Source organism: Orycteropus afer, unplaced genomic scaffold (assembly GCF_000298275.1).
Source record: "Orycteropus afer afer isolate SDZICR_OR568_19922 unplaced genomic scaffold, OryAfe1.0 scaffold00046, whole genome shotgun sequence".
NCBI classification, from domain to species: domain Eukaryota; kingdom Metazoa; phylum Chordata; class Mammalia; order Tubulidentata; family Orycteropodidae; genus Orycteropus; species Orycteropus afer.
The window spans coordinates 982,380-997,750 of NW_006921633.1; the positions used below are offsets into that span (position 1 = coordinate 982,380).

Genomic DNA, 15,371 nt, shown 5'->3' on the forward strand with positions numbered 1-15,371 from the left:
ATCTCCAGCTGCCTACTGGACTTGGGCAATCCTACTTCCGTAGTGATACTGCCTCGGAAACCCAAGGAGGGGTCGCTATGAGTCGGGGCCGACTCGATGGCACATAACAACAGCAACAACATGCTGATCCAGATAGCGAAGCTCTAAATATCTTTGTAATAGGTAGGTTTTTCTCTCTGAGTTACTTCCTTGGACTAAATTCTTCAGAGTTGGAACTGAAAAGTCAAAACTCAAAACTCACTACTATCCAGTGGATTCTGACTCATATTGACCCTCATTGGGTTTCCGAGACTGTGAATCTCTACAGAAGCAGATTGCCTCATCTTTCTTCCGCAGAGTGGCTGGTGGGTTCAAACCACCAATATTTTGGTTAGCAGCCAAATGCTTTAACCACCACACCACCAGAGCTCCTTTTAAAATAGGAACACTGGGTCAGAAAGACTGTATTCCAGCTATATAAACTCTCAGATTTTGGGGTCATTTTAATGAATTTTTATGAAACACTCCATTACAATCCAGAGTTCCTGGGTACCAATTTGACAGTGTGCCAGTAATGTACAAAGGGCACCTATTCTCACAGATACTTTATTTGAAATATTTTCTTCCTTGTTTATTTTGAAGGTGAAGGTTTGAAGTAGTATACATAGTTGTCCAGATTTTTAATTTTAAAATTGTGTGTGGCTAAACACACATTCATTATTGTGTTTCCTCCTTTGTGGGCTCTCTGTGAACAGCCCTCAGCAGCTGCTGGTGGACACTGGGCATTTTCTACACATTTGAGGACACACAGAAAATCTTCAGACCCATTTTTTCCAGTCACTTGCATTTATTTCATCATAATTTTGTGGATTCTCATTGTCCACAACATTTAAATCCGTTCATTTTCTTACTAATTTATTGAGCATAGTTATTTACAAATCACTTTCTAAGCACCCTTGTATTATGAAAGATAGAAGATCAGAATAAACTTGGCCAAACTTTTTAAAGCATGGCAAACTGTTGATTAAATGTGTAATTTAATGTCATTTACAAAATAGGATGTGTAGGGATTGTTGAATGGAAAAGCAATTTGCTCTGTAAACTTTCATCCAAATCACAATAAAAACAATTGACAGTAAGTAAAATAATTTCATCAATACAATAAAGCATACTATCACCTATATCTAAGTACAAGGCCAAGTACACATTAGTAGTTTGAGACACATTATGTTTAGTACAATGGTCATTTTCTTTCTATTCTCCTTATGTCTGAGTTCAGAATATGTGCTTCCTTTAAACCCTGATGCAGCAGACAAAATCACAGACTGTGTAAAGAGATTAGAATCTGTGATTTCTTTGGTTTATAAAAACTTTTAAACAGATACATTTTTAGATCGCTAAAAGGAAAAAAGCAAAAATCAAGCAAATTAGAATATGCTTTTTATTTCAATGTAATATTATATCAATATTTACTGATTAATTTCAGCTGGGAAGCCTTTAACAAGTAAAGAAGAAATAAAAGGAATTCCTTGGGCCTCCTGGACGTGTGTGAAAGGGCCTGAAGTGAGTGGAATTTGGCCAAAATACACTGATATGACTGATATCAACTCAGTGGATGCAAATTACAACAGCTCAGTGCTGGTGTCTGGAGATGACTTTGGACTAGTTAAATTGTTCAAATTTCCTTGTCTCAAGAAAGGTACGGCTAAAAGAGAGTTCTCCTTGAATAACAGTTTAATCTATAATTTACATGCAATATAATTAAGGCTTATTTTCTTGGTGTCTGTTTCTGTAAACTTCATTTTATCTTGTATATTTATATTTACTGTTTAAAATTTTTAAATAGAATGTGTTGTTGATCTCTTCTACTTTTGATATACTAAAATACATGGCATTACAAAGTTAAATTGGCATTTAGTGATAAGTTATCACTCGCTATTTGCGATTCATAAACCTCATTTCATGTTTCACATTTCAAACAAGTGTTTCATGTTATTTATATTTATATAAACAAATACTCATAAAATATTATAATTGAAATTCATTTAGGCTTCACAGCTAATAGTGAGAAAGATAAAGCAAACCCTTTCAGATATATTTATAATAAAATCTGAAAGTGATCATTCCAGTAATAACATATAGACCTCTTGTCATAGTACTAGTTTTGCAAACCAGATTTATGTGACTGGTAAAATTTTGAGAGAGAGCTATGATTCAAAACAACCCTCTTGCCTCCACATTTTGTTATTATTTTGTTTTGCTTGTTGTTGTTAAAATCCTGTCACTTCAATTATGAGGCAGCTGTGGGCTTTGTAGAATTCTACTGAATAAACCATGTCCTCTCTCTGCTTTGCAAGTCCATATACAGTTTGCTGAGACTGCTCAGCTACGCCCTGAAAATCTTAGGAAAGTAATCCTTAGGGACCTGCTGCTGTCTGAAAATGCTTTCACTTGAATGATTTTTAGATTAAGCAAGGGAAGGGATTGAAAAATGTAATCAAAAAGTCATTTTCAGTTAACTGGTGGTTTTGAGGCAGTGACAATTATGGTACAAAATTGAACATAAAATGCAAAGCAAAAGTTCCATCACTTACACTTGACAAGATGGCCATTGATTTAAAATACTTGAGGCACAAAATTACCTCCATGTTCCAAATTCAAAACTTCTCTCTCTCCCTAATAGATCTTGTGAGTAATAAGCCATCTGTTAGACTGAGTAACATACTTGCAGAAGGTGAGTTAGGGAACCAGAAGGTATCTGACAATTCAGAATTCAGCGGAAGACATCCCGGGGTTTAGCAACATCACTGATCTCAAATGTCTGAACTTGGGAATAAAGCTAACTCAGTAAGAGTTGGTATCTCTATGTATCACCAAGCCTTCTTGGGTGAGACTTGGGTCTAGAAAATTGTAATGGAAGTGTGGACCTCAGCTTTGTTTATTAGAACAGAGGGGTGATGAACAGCGCTGTCTGTCAAAACAAGACACTCAGGTGAAGATCAAGCAACCCTGAGGATGATGGCACACAGAACATCGGAATGAGCAGAGGTGGAGAGGTAGAGTGACGTTGTGACAGTGAGCCTGTCATAAACCCACTGGGGAATCCGCAGAAGCATTCATGTCCTCACAGCAAGCTGACTTGTTACTTGTCATGAACCTGGTTTATAAATCCTGAAGTTTGCCTCGGAGACATCCAGGTTTCTGTGCCCTTTTTGTTCCAAAATTACTCGTAGGGAAGTTTATAAAATAATGTGGGAATAGTGGATGGGATGGCACAGTTGCTGGAGCTTGTTGTCCTGTAGCCCAGTTACCAGTAGCAAGTATTCGTCCCAATTTTTGAACCTGTTAACAGTCAAATCTGAGTGGGGCTGATGACCATGAGCTGGTGTGGAGATATTAAACATCACGATTCCCCACTATTATTAAATAAAACTCACAAGCATATTAATTTGACAAATTTACTATTATATATAAGCAGTATTCTGTTGCATAGTAATTTGACATAATTCTTTTGCAGTTACTAAAAATGACTGCAATTGGTATTATTTTTAAATAGCCAAGCCAAATTGTTTTTCATATTTTATTTTGATAGTTTTCAAATCTTAAAGTAATTAAGATCAGTACTGACACTTTTCCCCTAGAGCATAGACTACGCCCGTTTGGCCATCACCCACAGACACTGACATGAGATAAAATCAAATCTTTCTCATTGATGTTTGATGTGTCTTAACCTCCCTGGTATCCACCTCTACCCCCAAGAAAAGGCTCAAAGGCAGGCACACACACACACACACAATCCTTAAACAAGTACTTCCCAAGACAAGTGTCCTGAATGATATAAGACTTGAGTGGCAGAAACTTGGGACCTTTGAGGAGAAAGTGTTGACCTTCAATATAGCTTGAATGAACTCAATGCAGTGCAGGAAGACAGAGACCAGTGGGTCTAGAGTGTGATGAATGTGGGAAAGTTGTATACCGTGAAAGTGGGAAAAGTGGTGGGTTGCATGTCCTGACAGGGTTTGTAAGCTATTGCTATAAGTTGAGTCTTATTCTAAGTGCAATGGAAAACTGTTGAGAGTTTCAATTGGAGGAATGACATAACTAATTATTACTTTTAAAAGAACACTTGGACTCCGTATATAATGTTTAAGGGAAGGCGAGCTTTCACATAGCAAGACTGTTGCAAGGGTCCAGGTAAGGGATGATGTAGCTTGGACCAAGTTGTTAAGAACAGACATGAAGGAAATTGATTGGGTTCAGGAAATAGTTTCACAGAAGAGGTGAAGGTATTGCTGATGGACTAGATGTGGGAATATTGCTATTCTTGTTAAGTGTTGTCGACTTGGCTCTGACTCATAGCAACCCTGTGTACAACAGAACAAAACACTGCCCAGTCCTGCACCATCCTCACAATCTTTGCTATGCTTGAGCCCATTGTTGCAGCCACTGTGTCAGTCCATCTTGTTGATCCTCCACTTTGCCAAGCATGATATCCTTCTCCAGGGAATGGTCCCTTCTGCAACATGACCAAAGTAGGTGAGACAGAGTCTGGCCATGCTCGCTTCTAAAGAGCATTCTGGCTGCACTTCTTTCAGGACAGATTTGTTCGTTCTTCTGGCAGTTCATTGTATTTTCAGTATTCTTCACCAATACCACAATTCAAAAGCATCAGCTCTTCTCCAGTCTTCCTCATTCATTGTCCAGGTTTCACATACATAAGAGATGATTGAAAATACCATGGCTTGGGTTAGGCCATTTTAGTTCCCAAAGTGACATGTTTGCTCTGCAACACTTCAAAGAGATCTTTTGCAGCAGATTTCCCCAGTGCAAAACAAAGTCTGATTTCCTGACTGCTGCCTCCATGGGTGTTGATTGTGGATCCAAGTAAAATGAAATGTTTGACAACTTCAATCTTTTCTCAATTTATTGTTATGCTACTTATGGGTCCAATTGTGAGGATTTTCATTTTCTTTGTTTTGAAGTGTGATCCATACTGCAGACTGTACTCTTTGATCTTCATCAGAAAGTGCTTCAGGTTATCTTCACTTTCAGCAAGCAAGGTGTGTCATCTGCATGTCACAGGTTGTTAATGAATCTTCCTCCAATCCTGATGCCACATTCTTCTTCATATAGTCCTGCTTCTTGGATTATATGCTCAGCATACAGATTGAATAAGTATGGTGGAAAGATACAACCCTGATGCAAACCCTTCCTAATTTTAAACACGCAGTATCCCCTTGCTCTGTTGAAACAACAGCCTCCTGGTCTATGTGCAGGTTCCTCATGAGCACAATTAAGTGTTCTGGAATTCTCATTCTTTGTAATGTTATCCATAATTTGTTATGAACCACACAGTCAAATGCTTTTGCATAGTCAATAAAACACTAATAAACATGTTTCTGGTATTCTTTGCTTTCAGCCAAAGATCCATCTAACATCAGCAATGATATCCCTTGTTCCACATCCTTTTTTGAATCCAGCTTGCATTTGTGGATGTTCCCTGTCAATATGCTGCTGCAGCTGTTTTTGAATTATCTTCAGAAAATTTTGCTTGCATGTGATATTAATGATCTTATTTGATAACTTCCACATTCTGTTGGCTCACCTTTCTTTGGAATGGGCACAGATATGGATCTCTTTCAGCCAGCTGTCTTCCAAATTACTTGGCTAGACAAGGAAGCATCTCCAGCATGGCATCCCTTTGTTGAAACATCTTAATGGATATTCCATCAATTCCTGGAGTATTCTTGTTTTCTTTTTCTTTTTTCTGTCAATTCCTTCAGTGCAGCTTCAATTTCTTCCTTCAGTACGATTGGTTCTTGATCATATGCCACCTCCTGAAATAACTGAACACTGCCCAATTCTTTTTGAAATAGTGATGCTGTGTATTCCTTCCATCTTCTTTTGATGCTTCCCATGTCATTCAATAATTTGCCCATAGAATCTTTCAATATTGCAACTTGAAGTTTGAATATTTTTCTTCAGTTCTCTTAGCTTGAGGAATGCCAAGAGTGTTACTCCCTTTGGTTTTTTTAACTCTAGGTCTTCGCACATTTCATTATAATTGACTTTGTCTTCTGAAGCTGTTCTTTGAGGTCTCTTGTTCAACTCTTTTATCTTGTCATTTCTTCCATTTGCGTTAGCTACTCTCCATTCAAGAGCAAGTTTCAGAGTCTCTTCTGACATCCATTTTGCCCTTTTCTTCCTTTCCTGTGTTTTTAATGACTGCTTTCTTCATGTATGATGTTCTTCATGATGATTTTTGGTATATGATGTCATCCCACAACTCATCAACTCATCTAGTCTTCAGTCATTGGTATTCAGCACTTTAAATCTCTTCTTCAGATAGTCTAAATTCAGGTAGGATATAATCAGGGTCATATTTTGACTCTTGTTTACTTGTTTTAATTTTCTTCAGCTTCAACTCAAACTTGCATATGAGCAATTAATTTATGGTCTGTTCCACAGTTAGCTTCTGGCCTGTTTTGACTGAAGATATTGAGCTTCTCCATTGCCTCTTTTCACAGATGTAGTCAGTCTGATTCCTGTATTCTATCTGGTGAGGTCCACATGTATAGCTACTATTTAAGTTGTTAAAAAAAAAAAGGTATTTGCAGTGAATAAGTCATTGGTCTTGCAAAATCATATCATGAAATCTCTGGCGTCATTTCTATTACTAAGGCCATATTTCTCAACTACTGATGATTCTTCTTTGTTTCTAACTTTCGCATTCCAATCACCAATAATCATCAGTATGTCTTGATTGCATATTTGGCCAATTTCAGACAGCAAAAGTTGTTAAAAGTTCTGTTTCTTCATTTTTGGCTTTAGTGGTTGGTGCTTAAATTTGAATAATAGTAATATTAGCTGGTCTTCCTTGTAGGCAGATGGATATTATCCTATCACTGACAGGATCATACTGCAGGATAGCTCTTGAAACGTTCTTTGTGATGATGGATGTGACACCATTCCTCTTCAATTTGTCATTCCTAGCATAGTAGATCATATGATTGTCTGATTCAAAAAGGCCAAAAACAGTCCATTTCAGCTCACTACCCACTGCTGTTGATTTGGATCTGACTTATAGTGATGCCCCCTTGGGTTTCTGAGGCAGTATCACTGCAGAAGTAGATTGCCCAACCTTCCTTCTGAGGAGTGGCTGATGGGTTTGAACAACCTGCCTTCTGGTTAGCAGTCAAATGCCTCAGGCACTACACCACCAAAGCTCCTCATACTTCGTACATTCCATGTTCCAATTATTAATGGATGTTTGCAGTTGTTTCTTCCCATTTCAAGTCATGCCCTATCAGCAGATTAAAATCCTGAAAGCTTTACTCCATCCATGTCATTAAAGTCGACTCTACTTTGTGGAGGTGGCTCTTCCCTAGTCGTATTTTGAGTGCCTTCTGACCTGAGGGACTCATTTTCCAGCACTTTGTCAGACAATGTTTCAGGGGTATTCATAAAGTTTTCCAGTAATATATTGGACAGTGGTTCACTGCTATTCATAAGGTTTTCACTGGCCAGTTCTTTGAGAAGTGGATGTCCCCTTCCTTCTTTCCAGTCTTTCTTAGTCTGGAAGCTCCACTGAAACCTGTCCACCATGAGTGACCTGCTGGTGTTTGAAGTACTGGTGGCATAGGTTCCAACCTCACAGCAACACACGAGCCACCATAGTGCAACAAACTGGCAGACGAGTGGTGGATGTGGGAATAGAGGAATGAAAGAAAATGAGGGTGACTCCTAGGTTTGGGGCTTGAGCAATGAGGTGGATTGTGACTTCCTTTACAAGTGTTGGGACATGAGAAAGGAAAAGGTTTTGTCTCTGTGTGTGCGTGTTTTATGGAGGCAAGAGGTGGGAGAAGAAGGAGAAAGGGAACTCCTCAGTCTGTTTTGTCCATGATAAGTTTAAAGCATCTATTAGACATCCAGGTGGACTTGGTACATGGGCTGTCAGTGATCCAGGGAGAATTCAGAACTGGAGATGAACATTGAACAGTTACGGGCATAGTGACAGTAGTTAAAACTTTGGAAGACAGGTCAATAGAGCCCTCCAGGTGATGCAGAGGACAAATGGAGTCCTTGTAACATCACTCAGTGTCCTAAGAAGAGCCTTTGAAGTGGCTGATGTGGTCTGCTTTTAGTCAATAAACATTTATTGAATGTTGTTCTAGGGCCTGGAGATATATCAGTGAATAAAACAAACACAAATTCTTGCCCTAATTAAACTTTTGTTGTACTAGGGGAGACAGTTAATAAATATAAACATGTTTGATGGTGAGAAGTGCTATGGAGAAATAAAGAAAATGATGAGAGTGCTGCTGGGGTGAGGCAGCATAGCATTGCTGCTTTAAATAGGGTGGTCCAAGAAGGGCTTACTGATAGGAATTCATTTCATAGAAACCTGAAGGAGGTGAAGGAGTCAGCCATTTGGGTATCCAGGGAAAGAGCACTCCAGACAGAAGGAACAGCAAGTGCAAAGTCTGAAGACAGAAGAGTATGTAGCATCTGAGAGGAATACCAAAGGCCAGTGTGCCTGGAATAGAGTAAGTGAGAGAAAAGACCAGAGAGATAAGGTGAAAATATTAATAACATTAATGCATTTGCAGGTTCTAGTTCAAGCTTCTTGTTATTGTTAGGTGCTGTCAAGTCATCTCCTACTCGTAGCAACCCCATGCACAACAGAACGAAAGACTGCCTGGTTTTGTGCCAGCCTCACAATCCTTGCTATACTTGAGCCCATCATTGCAGCTACTGTGTCTATGAATCTCATTGAGGGCCTTTCCCCTCTTCGTTGACCCTTCACTTTACCAAGCATAATATCCTTCTCCAGAGAATCGTTCCTTCTGACAACATGACCAAAGTAGGTGAGACGAAGTCTGGCCATTCTTGCTCCCAAGGAGCATTCTGGCAGCACTTCTTCCAGGACAGATTTGTTAGTCCTTTTAGCAGTCCATGGTACTCTTAGCATTCTTCTCCAGCACCACAACTCAAAAGCATCAACTCTTCTTTGGTCTTCCTTATTCATTGTCCAGCTCCCACATGCATAAGAGGCAATTGAAATACCATGGCTTGAGTTAAACATACCTTAGTCTTCAAGGAAACATCTCTGCTCTTCATCACTTGAAAGAGGTCTTTTGCAGCAGATTTGCCCAATGCAATATGTCATCTGATATCTTGACTGCTGCTTCCATTGATGCTGATTATAGAATCAAGTAATACAAAATCCTTAACAACCTTCAATCTTTTCTCCATTTATCAAGAAGCTGTTTATTGGACCAGTTGTGAGGATTTTGTTTTCTTTATATTGTGGTGTAATCCATACTGCAGATGGTAGTCTTCAGTCTTCATCAGTAAGTGCTTCAAGTCATCCTCACTTTCAGCAAGCAGAGTTGTGTCATCTGCATATCACAGGTTGTTCATGAATCTTCTTCCAATTCTGATGCCACTTTTATCTTCATATAATCTAGCTTCTTGGATTATTTGCTCAGCATACAAATTGAATAAGTATGGTGAAAGATTACAACCTTGATGCACTCCCTTCTTGATTTTGAACAATGCAGTATCCCTTTATTCTGTTCAAATGACAGCCTCCTGGTCAATGTACAGGTTCCTCATGAGTACAATTAAGTGTTCTGGAATTCCCATTCTTCTCAATGTTATCCATAATTTGTTATGATCCACACAATCAAAAGATTTTGCATAGTCAACAAAACACAAGTAAACATCTTTCTTGTATTTTCTGCTTTCAGCTAAGACCCATCTGACATCAGCAATGATATCCCTCGTTCCACATCCTCTTCTGAATCCGGCTTGCATTTCTGGAAGTTCTCTGTCAATATTCTGCTGCAACTGTTTTTGAATTATCATCAGTAAGATTTTACTTGCATGTGATATTAATGATGTTGTTGTTGTTATTTGCCGTCGAGTCGGACCCGACTCATAGCGACCCCTCCTTGGGTTTCCGAGGCAGTATCACTACGGAAGTAGATTGCCCCATCTTCCTTCCAAGGAGTGGCTGGTGGTTTTGAACCTCCAGCCTTCTGGTTAGCAGTCAAATGCCTTAGGCACTATGCTACCAGATATTAATGATATTGTTAGATAATTTCCACATTCTGTGGGATTACCTTTCTTTGGAATGGGTACCAATATGGATCTTCCAGTCAGTTGGCCAGGTAGCTGTCTTCCAAATCTTTTTGCATACACAAGTAAGTGCCTCCAGCAGGGCATCTGTTTGTTGAAACATCTCAATGGGTATTCCATCAATTCCTGGAGTCTTGTTCTTTGCCAATTCCTTCAGTGCAGCTTCAAGTTCTTCCTTCCTTCAGTACCATTGGTTCTTGATTATATGCCACCTCCTGCAATGGATGAACATTGACCTATTCTTTTTGGCACAGTGCCTCTGTGTATTCCTTCCATCTTCTTTTGATGCTTCCTGCATCATTCAATATTTTGTCTACAGAATATTTCAACACTGCAACTCGAGGCTTAAATTTTTTCCTCAGTTCTTTCAGCTTAAGAAATGCCAAGCATGTTCTTCCTTTTTGTTTTTCTAACTCCAGGTCTTTGCATCTTTCATTATAGTAATTGGATTTGTCTGCTCAAGCTGCTCTGAAATCTTCTGTTCAGCTCTATTATCTTGTCATTTCTTCCATTTTCTTTAGCTACTCTCCACTCAAGGGCAACTTTCAGAGTCTCTTCTGACATCCATTTTAGTCTTTTCTTCCTTTCTTGTCTTTTTAATGAGCTTTTGCTTTCTTCATTGCTGATGTTCTTGATGTCATTCCACAATTCCTCTGGTTTTTGGTCATTGTTGTTCAATGCATCAAATCTGTTCTTTAAATTGGCTCTAAATTCAGGAGGGATGTTATCAAGGTCATATTTTGGCTCTCCTGGACTTGTTTTAATTATCTTCAACTTCAAGTTGAACTTGCATATGAGCAGTTGATGGTCTGTTCCACAATCAGCTCCTGGCCTTGTTTTGGCTGAAGATATTGAACTTCTCCATTGCCTCACCACAGATATAGTCAATCTGATTCCTGTGTATTGCATCTGGTGAAGTCCACGTGTATAGTTGTTTCTTATGTTGTTGAAAAAATGTATTTGCAATGAATAAGTCATTGGTCTTGCAAAATTCTATCATGCGATCTCCAGAGTTATTTCTATCACCAAGGACATATTTTCCAACTACTGGTAACTCTTCTTTATTTCCAATTTTTGCATTACAGTCACCAGTGATAATCAACACATCTTGATTCTATGTTTGGTCAATTTCAGACTGCAAAAGTTGGTATAAATCTTCAATTTCCTCATCTTTTGCTTTGGTGGTTGGTGCATATATTTGAATAATAGTAGTATTAACTGGTCTTCCTTGTAGGTATATGAATATTATCCTATCACTGGCTCCATTGTACTTCAGAACAGGTCTTGAGACACTCTTTGTGACAATGAATGCCACACCATTCCTCTTCAATTTGTCATTCCCAGCATAGTAGATTCATATGGTTGTCTGATTCAAAATGGTCAAAACCAGTCCATTTCAGCTCACTAATTTTAATTGGAGGCTGCCTTTTGCTTGGGGGCAGCTCTATTCTAAGGCTGGGGCCCAAGTAGGTGGGTTGGGGTTCAGGGGCTGCTTTTCACTTGTGGGCGGCTCTATTTTAAGGCTGTGGCCTGAGGTAGGCAGGTGCAGAGGGGTTAGGAACAATTAAGGGAGATGAACTTGTCTGTCAGTTTGTCATCCTGTGGTGGCTTACATGTTGCTGTGAGGCTGGAGGTTATACCACTGTGTTGCAAAATGCCTGGGATGTCAATCTTTATGTGTTCCATTTCATTTTTGACAACTTCCAAGTTTCCTAGATTCATGCTTTGTACATTCCATGTTCCAATTATTAATGGATGTCTGCATCTATTTCTACTCATTTTGAGTCATGTCACATCAGCCAGTGAGTCCCAAAAGCTTTATTCTATCCATGTTGTTAAGGTCATCTCTACTCTGAGGAGTCAGCTCTTCCCTAGTCAAATTTTGATTGCCTTCCAACTTGATGGACTCATCTTCTGGCACTATATAGGACAATTTTTCAGGGCTATTCATAAAGTTTTCCAGTAATTTATCAGATAGTGTTTCACTGCTATTCATAAGGTTTTCACTGGCCAATTGTTTGAGAAGTGGATGGCCTCTACCTTCTTCTGAGTCTGTCTTAGCCCGTAAGCTCTGCTGAAACCTCTCCACCACGGGTAACTGTGCTGGCATTTTGCAACACAGTGGTATAGCCTCCAGCCTCACAGCAACATGTAAGCCACCACAGGAAGACAAACTGACAGACAAGTTCATCTCCCTTGGTTGTTCCTAACCCTTCTGCACCTGCCTACCTCAGGCCATGGCCTTAAAATAGAGCCACCCAGAAGTGAAAAGCAGCCTCCAAACCCCGGTCCCACCTTCCTCAGGCCCCAGCCTTAATATACAGCCACACCCAAGCAAAAGTTTCAGCTTAGCAAGTATGTATTAGATATCCATGGCTACCTAACAAATTACCGCCCAAGACTTAGCAGCTAAACACAACAAACATTTATTATCTCACAGTTTCATTTATTATCTACACAGCATCTTAGCTGGGTAGTTCCAGCTCAAGGTCTCTCATGAAGTTTCTGTAAAGATGTCAGCTGGGACTGCAGTCATCTGAAGACTAGACTGAACCAGGGAATCCACTTCCAAGATGGTCTCACTCATATGGCTCTTGGCAGGGAGTCTCAGTTCCTGGTCACATGATCCTTTCCATAGGTTGCTTGAATGTCCTTGTCATGGTAACTGGCTTCCCCCAGAGTAAATGATCTGAAAGAGAGCAAGAAGGAATCTTCAGTGCCTTCCACAGACCCCTGTTGAGTATCACACACCTTCACTTCCGCCATGTTACATTCATTTTGAGTCTTAGATATATTAGTGAGGCCATAATTTGCAGGTTTATTTTTCAACCACTACAAAATCCAGGTTACATGATCTCTGGGAGGTAACCAACACTTGGCCCTGCTTTCCAAATATTGAATTATCATCATCTAGCATTTCCAACTGATCTTAGGTGGAATCAGTTTGATTTTATTACCAAAACTGGTTTAGGCAACACTTTGAAATAAGTAAGGCTGCTTTCTGAGACCTTTCTTTCCCTAAGTCCCTAACCCTTTCAGAAACCCTGATATAATAGGTCAGAACATGCTCTCAGAAAAGGAACATGTAACAGTTATTTTCATATTCATATCAATTTAAGTCATTACCTCTTCAGTGGATATTTGAATTTTGAGCAGATGAGCTTGGCCCTCATTAAGGGACTTTATTTAGAAGGACTTTAAAAGGGGGAGGGAGCTCTGGTGGCATAGTGCCTAAGGCACTTGACTGCTAACCAGAAGGTTGGTGGTTCAAACCCACCAGCCACTCCTCGGAAGGAAGATTGGACGATCTACTTCCATAGTGATACTGCCTCGGAAACCCAAGGAGGGATCGCTATGATTTGGAGACGACTCGATGGCACATAACAGCAATAAGAATAAGAGGTGGAAGCATTTTTGAAGGGGAAGTGGGGTGTTTCGTTGGCCTCCTGAAATCTTCCAGGGACTGTGTAATAATAGGCCTCTAAGACTACCCTTGTGCTGCTTTGTACCAAGTGTACACTGGACACTTTACTGCACAGTTCAACCACAAATATAACTTCAACTAGATTTTTTTATTGTGTTCACTAACTGGGGATGGTGTTTATGGAGTAAAGCAACCAATTTAAGAGAAAAAATATTGATTCTACCAACTCTACATGACCCCAAGCAGCACTTTGACTTTTTTTTCTCCACAGAATTATGTTGCTTCTCTATTGTAAAAGAGTGTCTGTTTTATCTTTCATCTAAATAAGAATGTGTAAGATGTTCATTCTTTACTATGTATTTTCAGAATCAGCAAAGCAGTAGGTGTTAATTTTAAACAAGTGCAGATATGTCTTTAGCCACAGCACTTAAAATTTAAGACCCATTCTATGACCCAAAGCAATCTATAGATACAGTATAATCCTGATCCAGACTCCATCATCATTCTTTAAAGAGATGGAAAAACTGAACACCAACTTTATATGGAAAAGAAAGAGACCTTGGTTAAGTGAATCACTACTATAGAAGAAGACCAAAGTAAGAGGCCTCATGCTCCCCGATCTCAAAACCTACTATAACTATACAGTCATGGTAGTTAAAACAGCCTGTACTGGTACAACAGACACATAGACCAATGGAACAGAATTGAGAACCCAGAAGTAAATCTATCCACCTATGGTCAGCTGATCTGTGGCAAAGGGCCAAAACTTATTTAATGGGGAAGAAGTGGCCTCTTTAATAAATGGTGCTGGATATCCATTTGCAGAAAAATGAAAAAGGACCCATATACACTATATACAAAAACAAATTCAGCTTGGATAAAAGACCTGAATGTAAAACCTGAAACCACATAGACCATCAAATTAAAAACAGGTACAAACTTAGGGGCCCTGATACTTGGCATAAATACACTATCAAACATAACTAAAAATGCACAAACACTGGAAGACAAAATACATGACTGGGACCTCCCAAAAATTAGATATCCATCAAATATTTCACCAAAAGAGAACCCACAGACTAGGAAAAAATTTTGATAATGACGTATGAGACATGGAACTAATCTCTAAAATTTATAGACAACTTCAACATCTTAACAACAAAAAGACAAATAATCCAATTTAAAAGTGGGCAGACAACATGAACAGACACTTCACTAAAGAAGACATTCAGGCAGCTAACAAAAACATGAAGAAATTCTCATTAGCCATTCCAAAACAGAACAAACCCACTGCCATCAAATTGATTCCAATTCTTAGTGACTGACCCCCACTGGGTTTCCAAGGCAGTAAAACTTTGTGGAAGTAAATTGCCCCATCTTCCTTCCACAGAGCAGCTGGTGGGTTTGAACCACAGACTTTCTGGTTAGCAGTCAAGCCCCTTAGGCACTGCATCACCAGAGCTCCTCAGAGAGTTGCAAATAAAAGCAATGAGATAACTTCTCATTCCAGTACTAATAGTAAAGTTCAAAAAACAGGAAACAACAAATGCTGGTGAGGGTATGGAGGGACTAGAACCCTCATACACTGCTAGTGGAGCTGGAAAATAGTGAAACTATGGAAAATGGTATGTGGTTGTTGTTGTTATGAACCATTGAGTCGGACCCAACTCATAGCGACCCCTCCTTGGGTTTCCAAGGCAGTATCACTACGGAAGTAGATTGCCCCATCCCCCATCTTCCTTCCAAGGAGTGGCTGGTGGGTTTGAACCGCCAGCCTTCTGGTTAGCAGTCAAGTGCCTTAGGCACTATGCTACCAGAGCTCCCA

At 39.4% G+C, this 15,371-nt stretch overlaps 1 protein-coding gene across 1 annotated transcript in view; it reads left to right on the plus strand.

Moving 5' to 3' along the window:
* The window catches only part of EML6 (EMAP like 6), a 486,366-nt gene that overhangs the window by 280,468 nt on the left and 190,527 nt on the right, over positions 1–15,371 (plus strand). Inside the window, exon 10 of the mRNA XM_007937992.2 lies at positions 1,466–1,678. Coding sequence (XP_007936183.1) covers positions 1,466–1,678 — 213 coding nt within the window. The remainder of the gene's footprint in view (positions 1–1,465; positions 1,679–15,371) is intronic.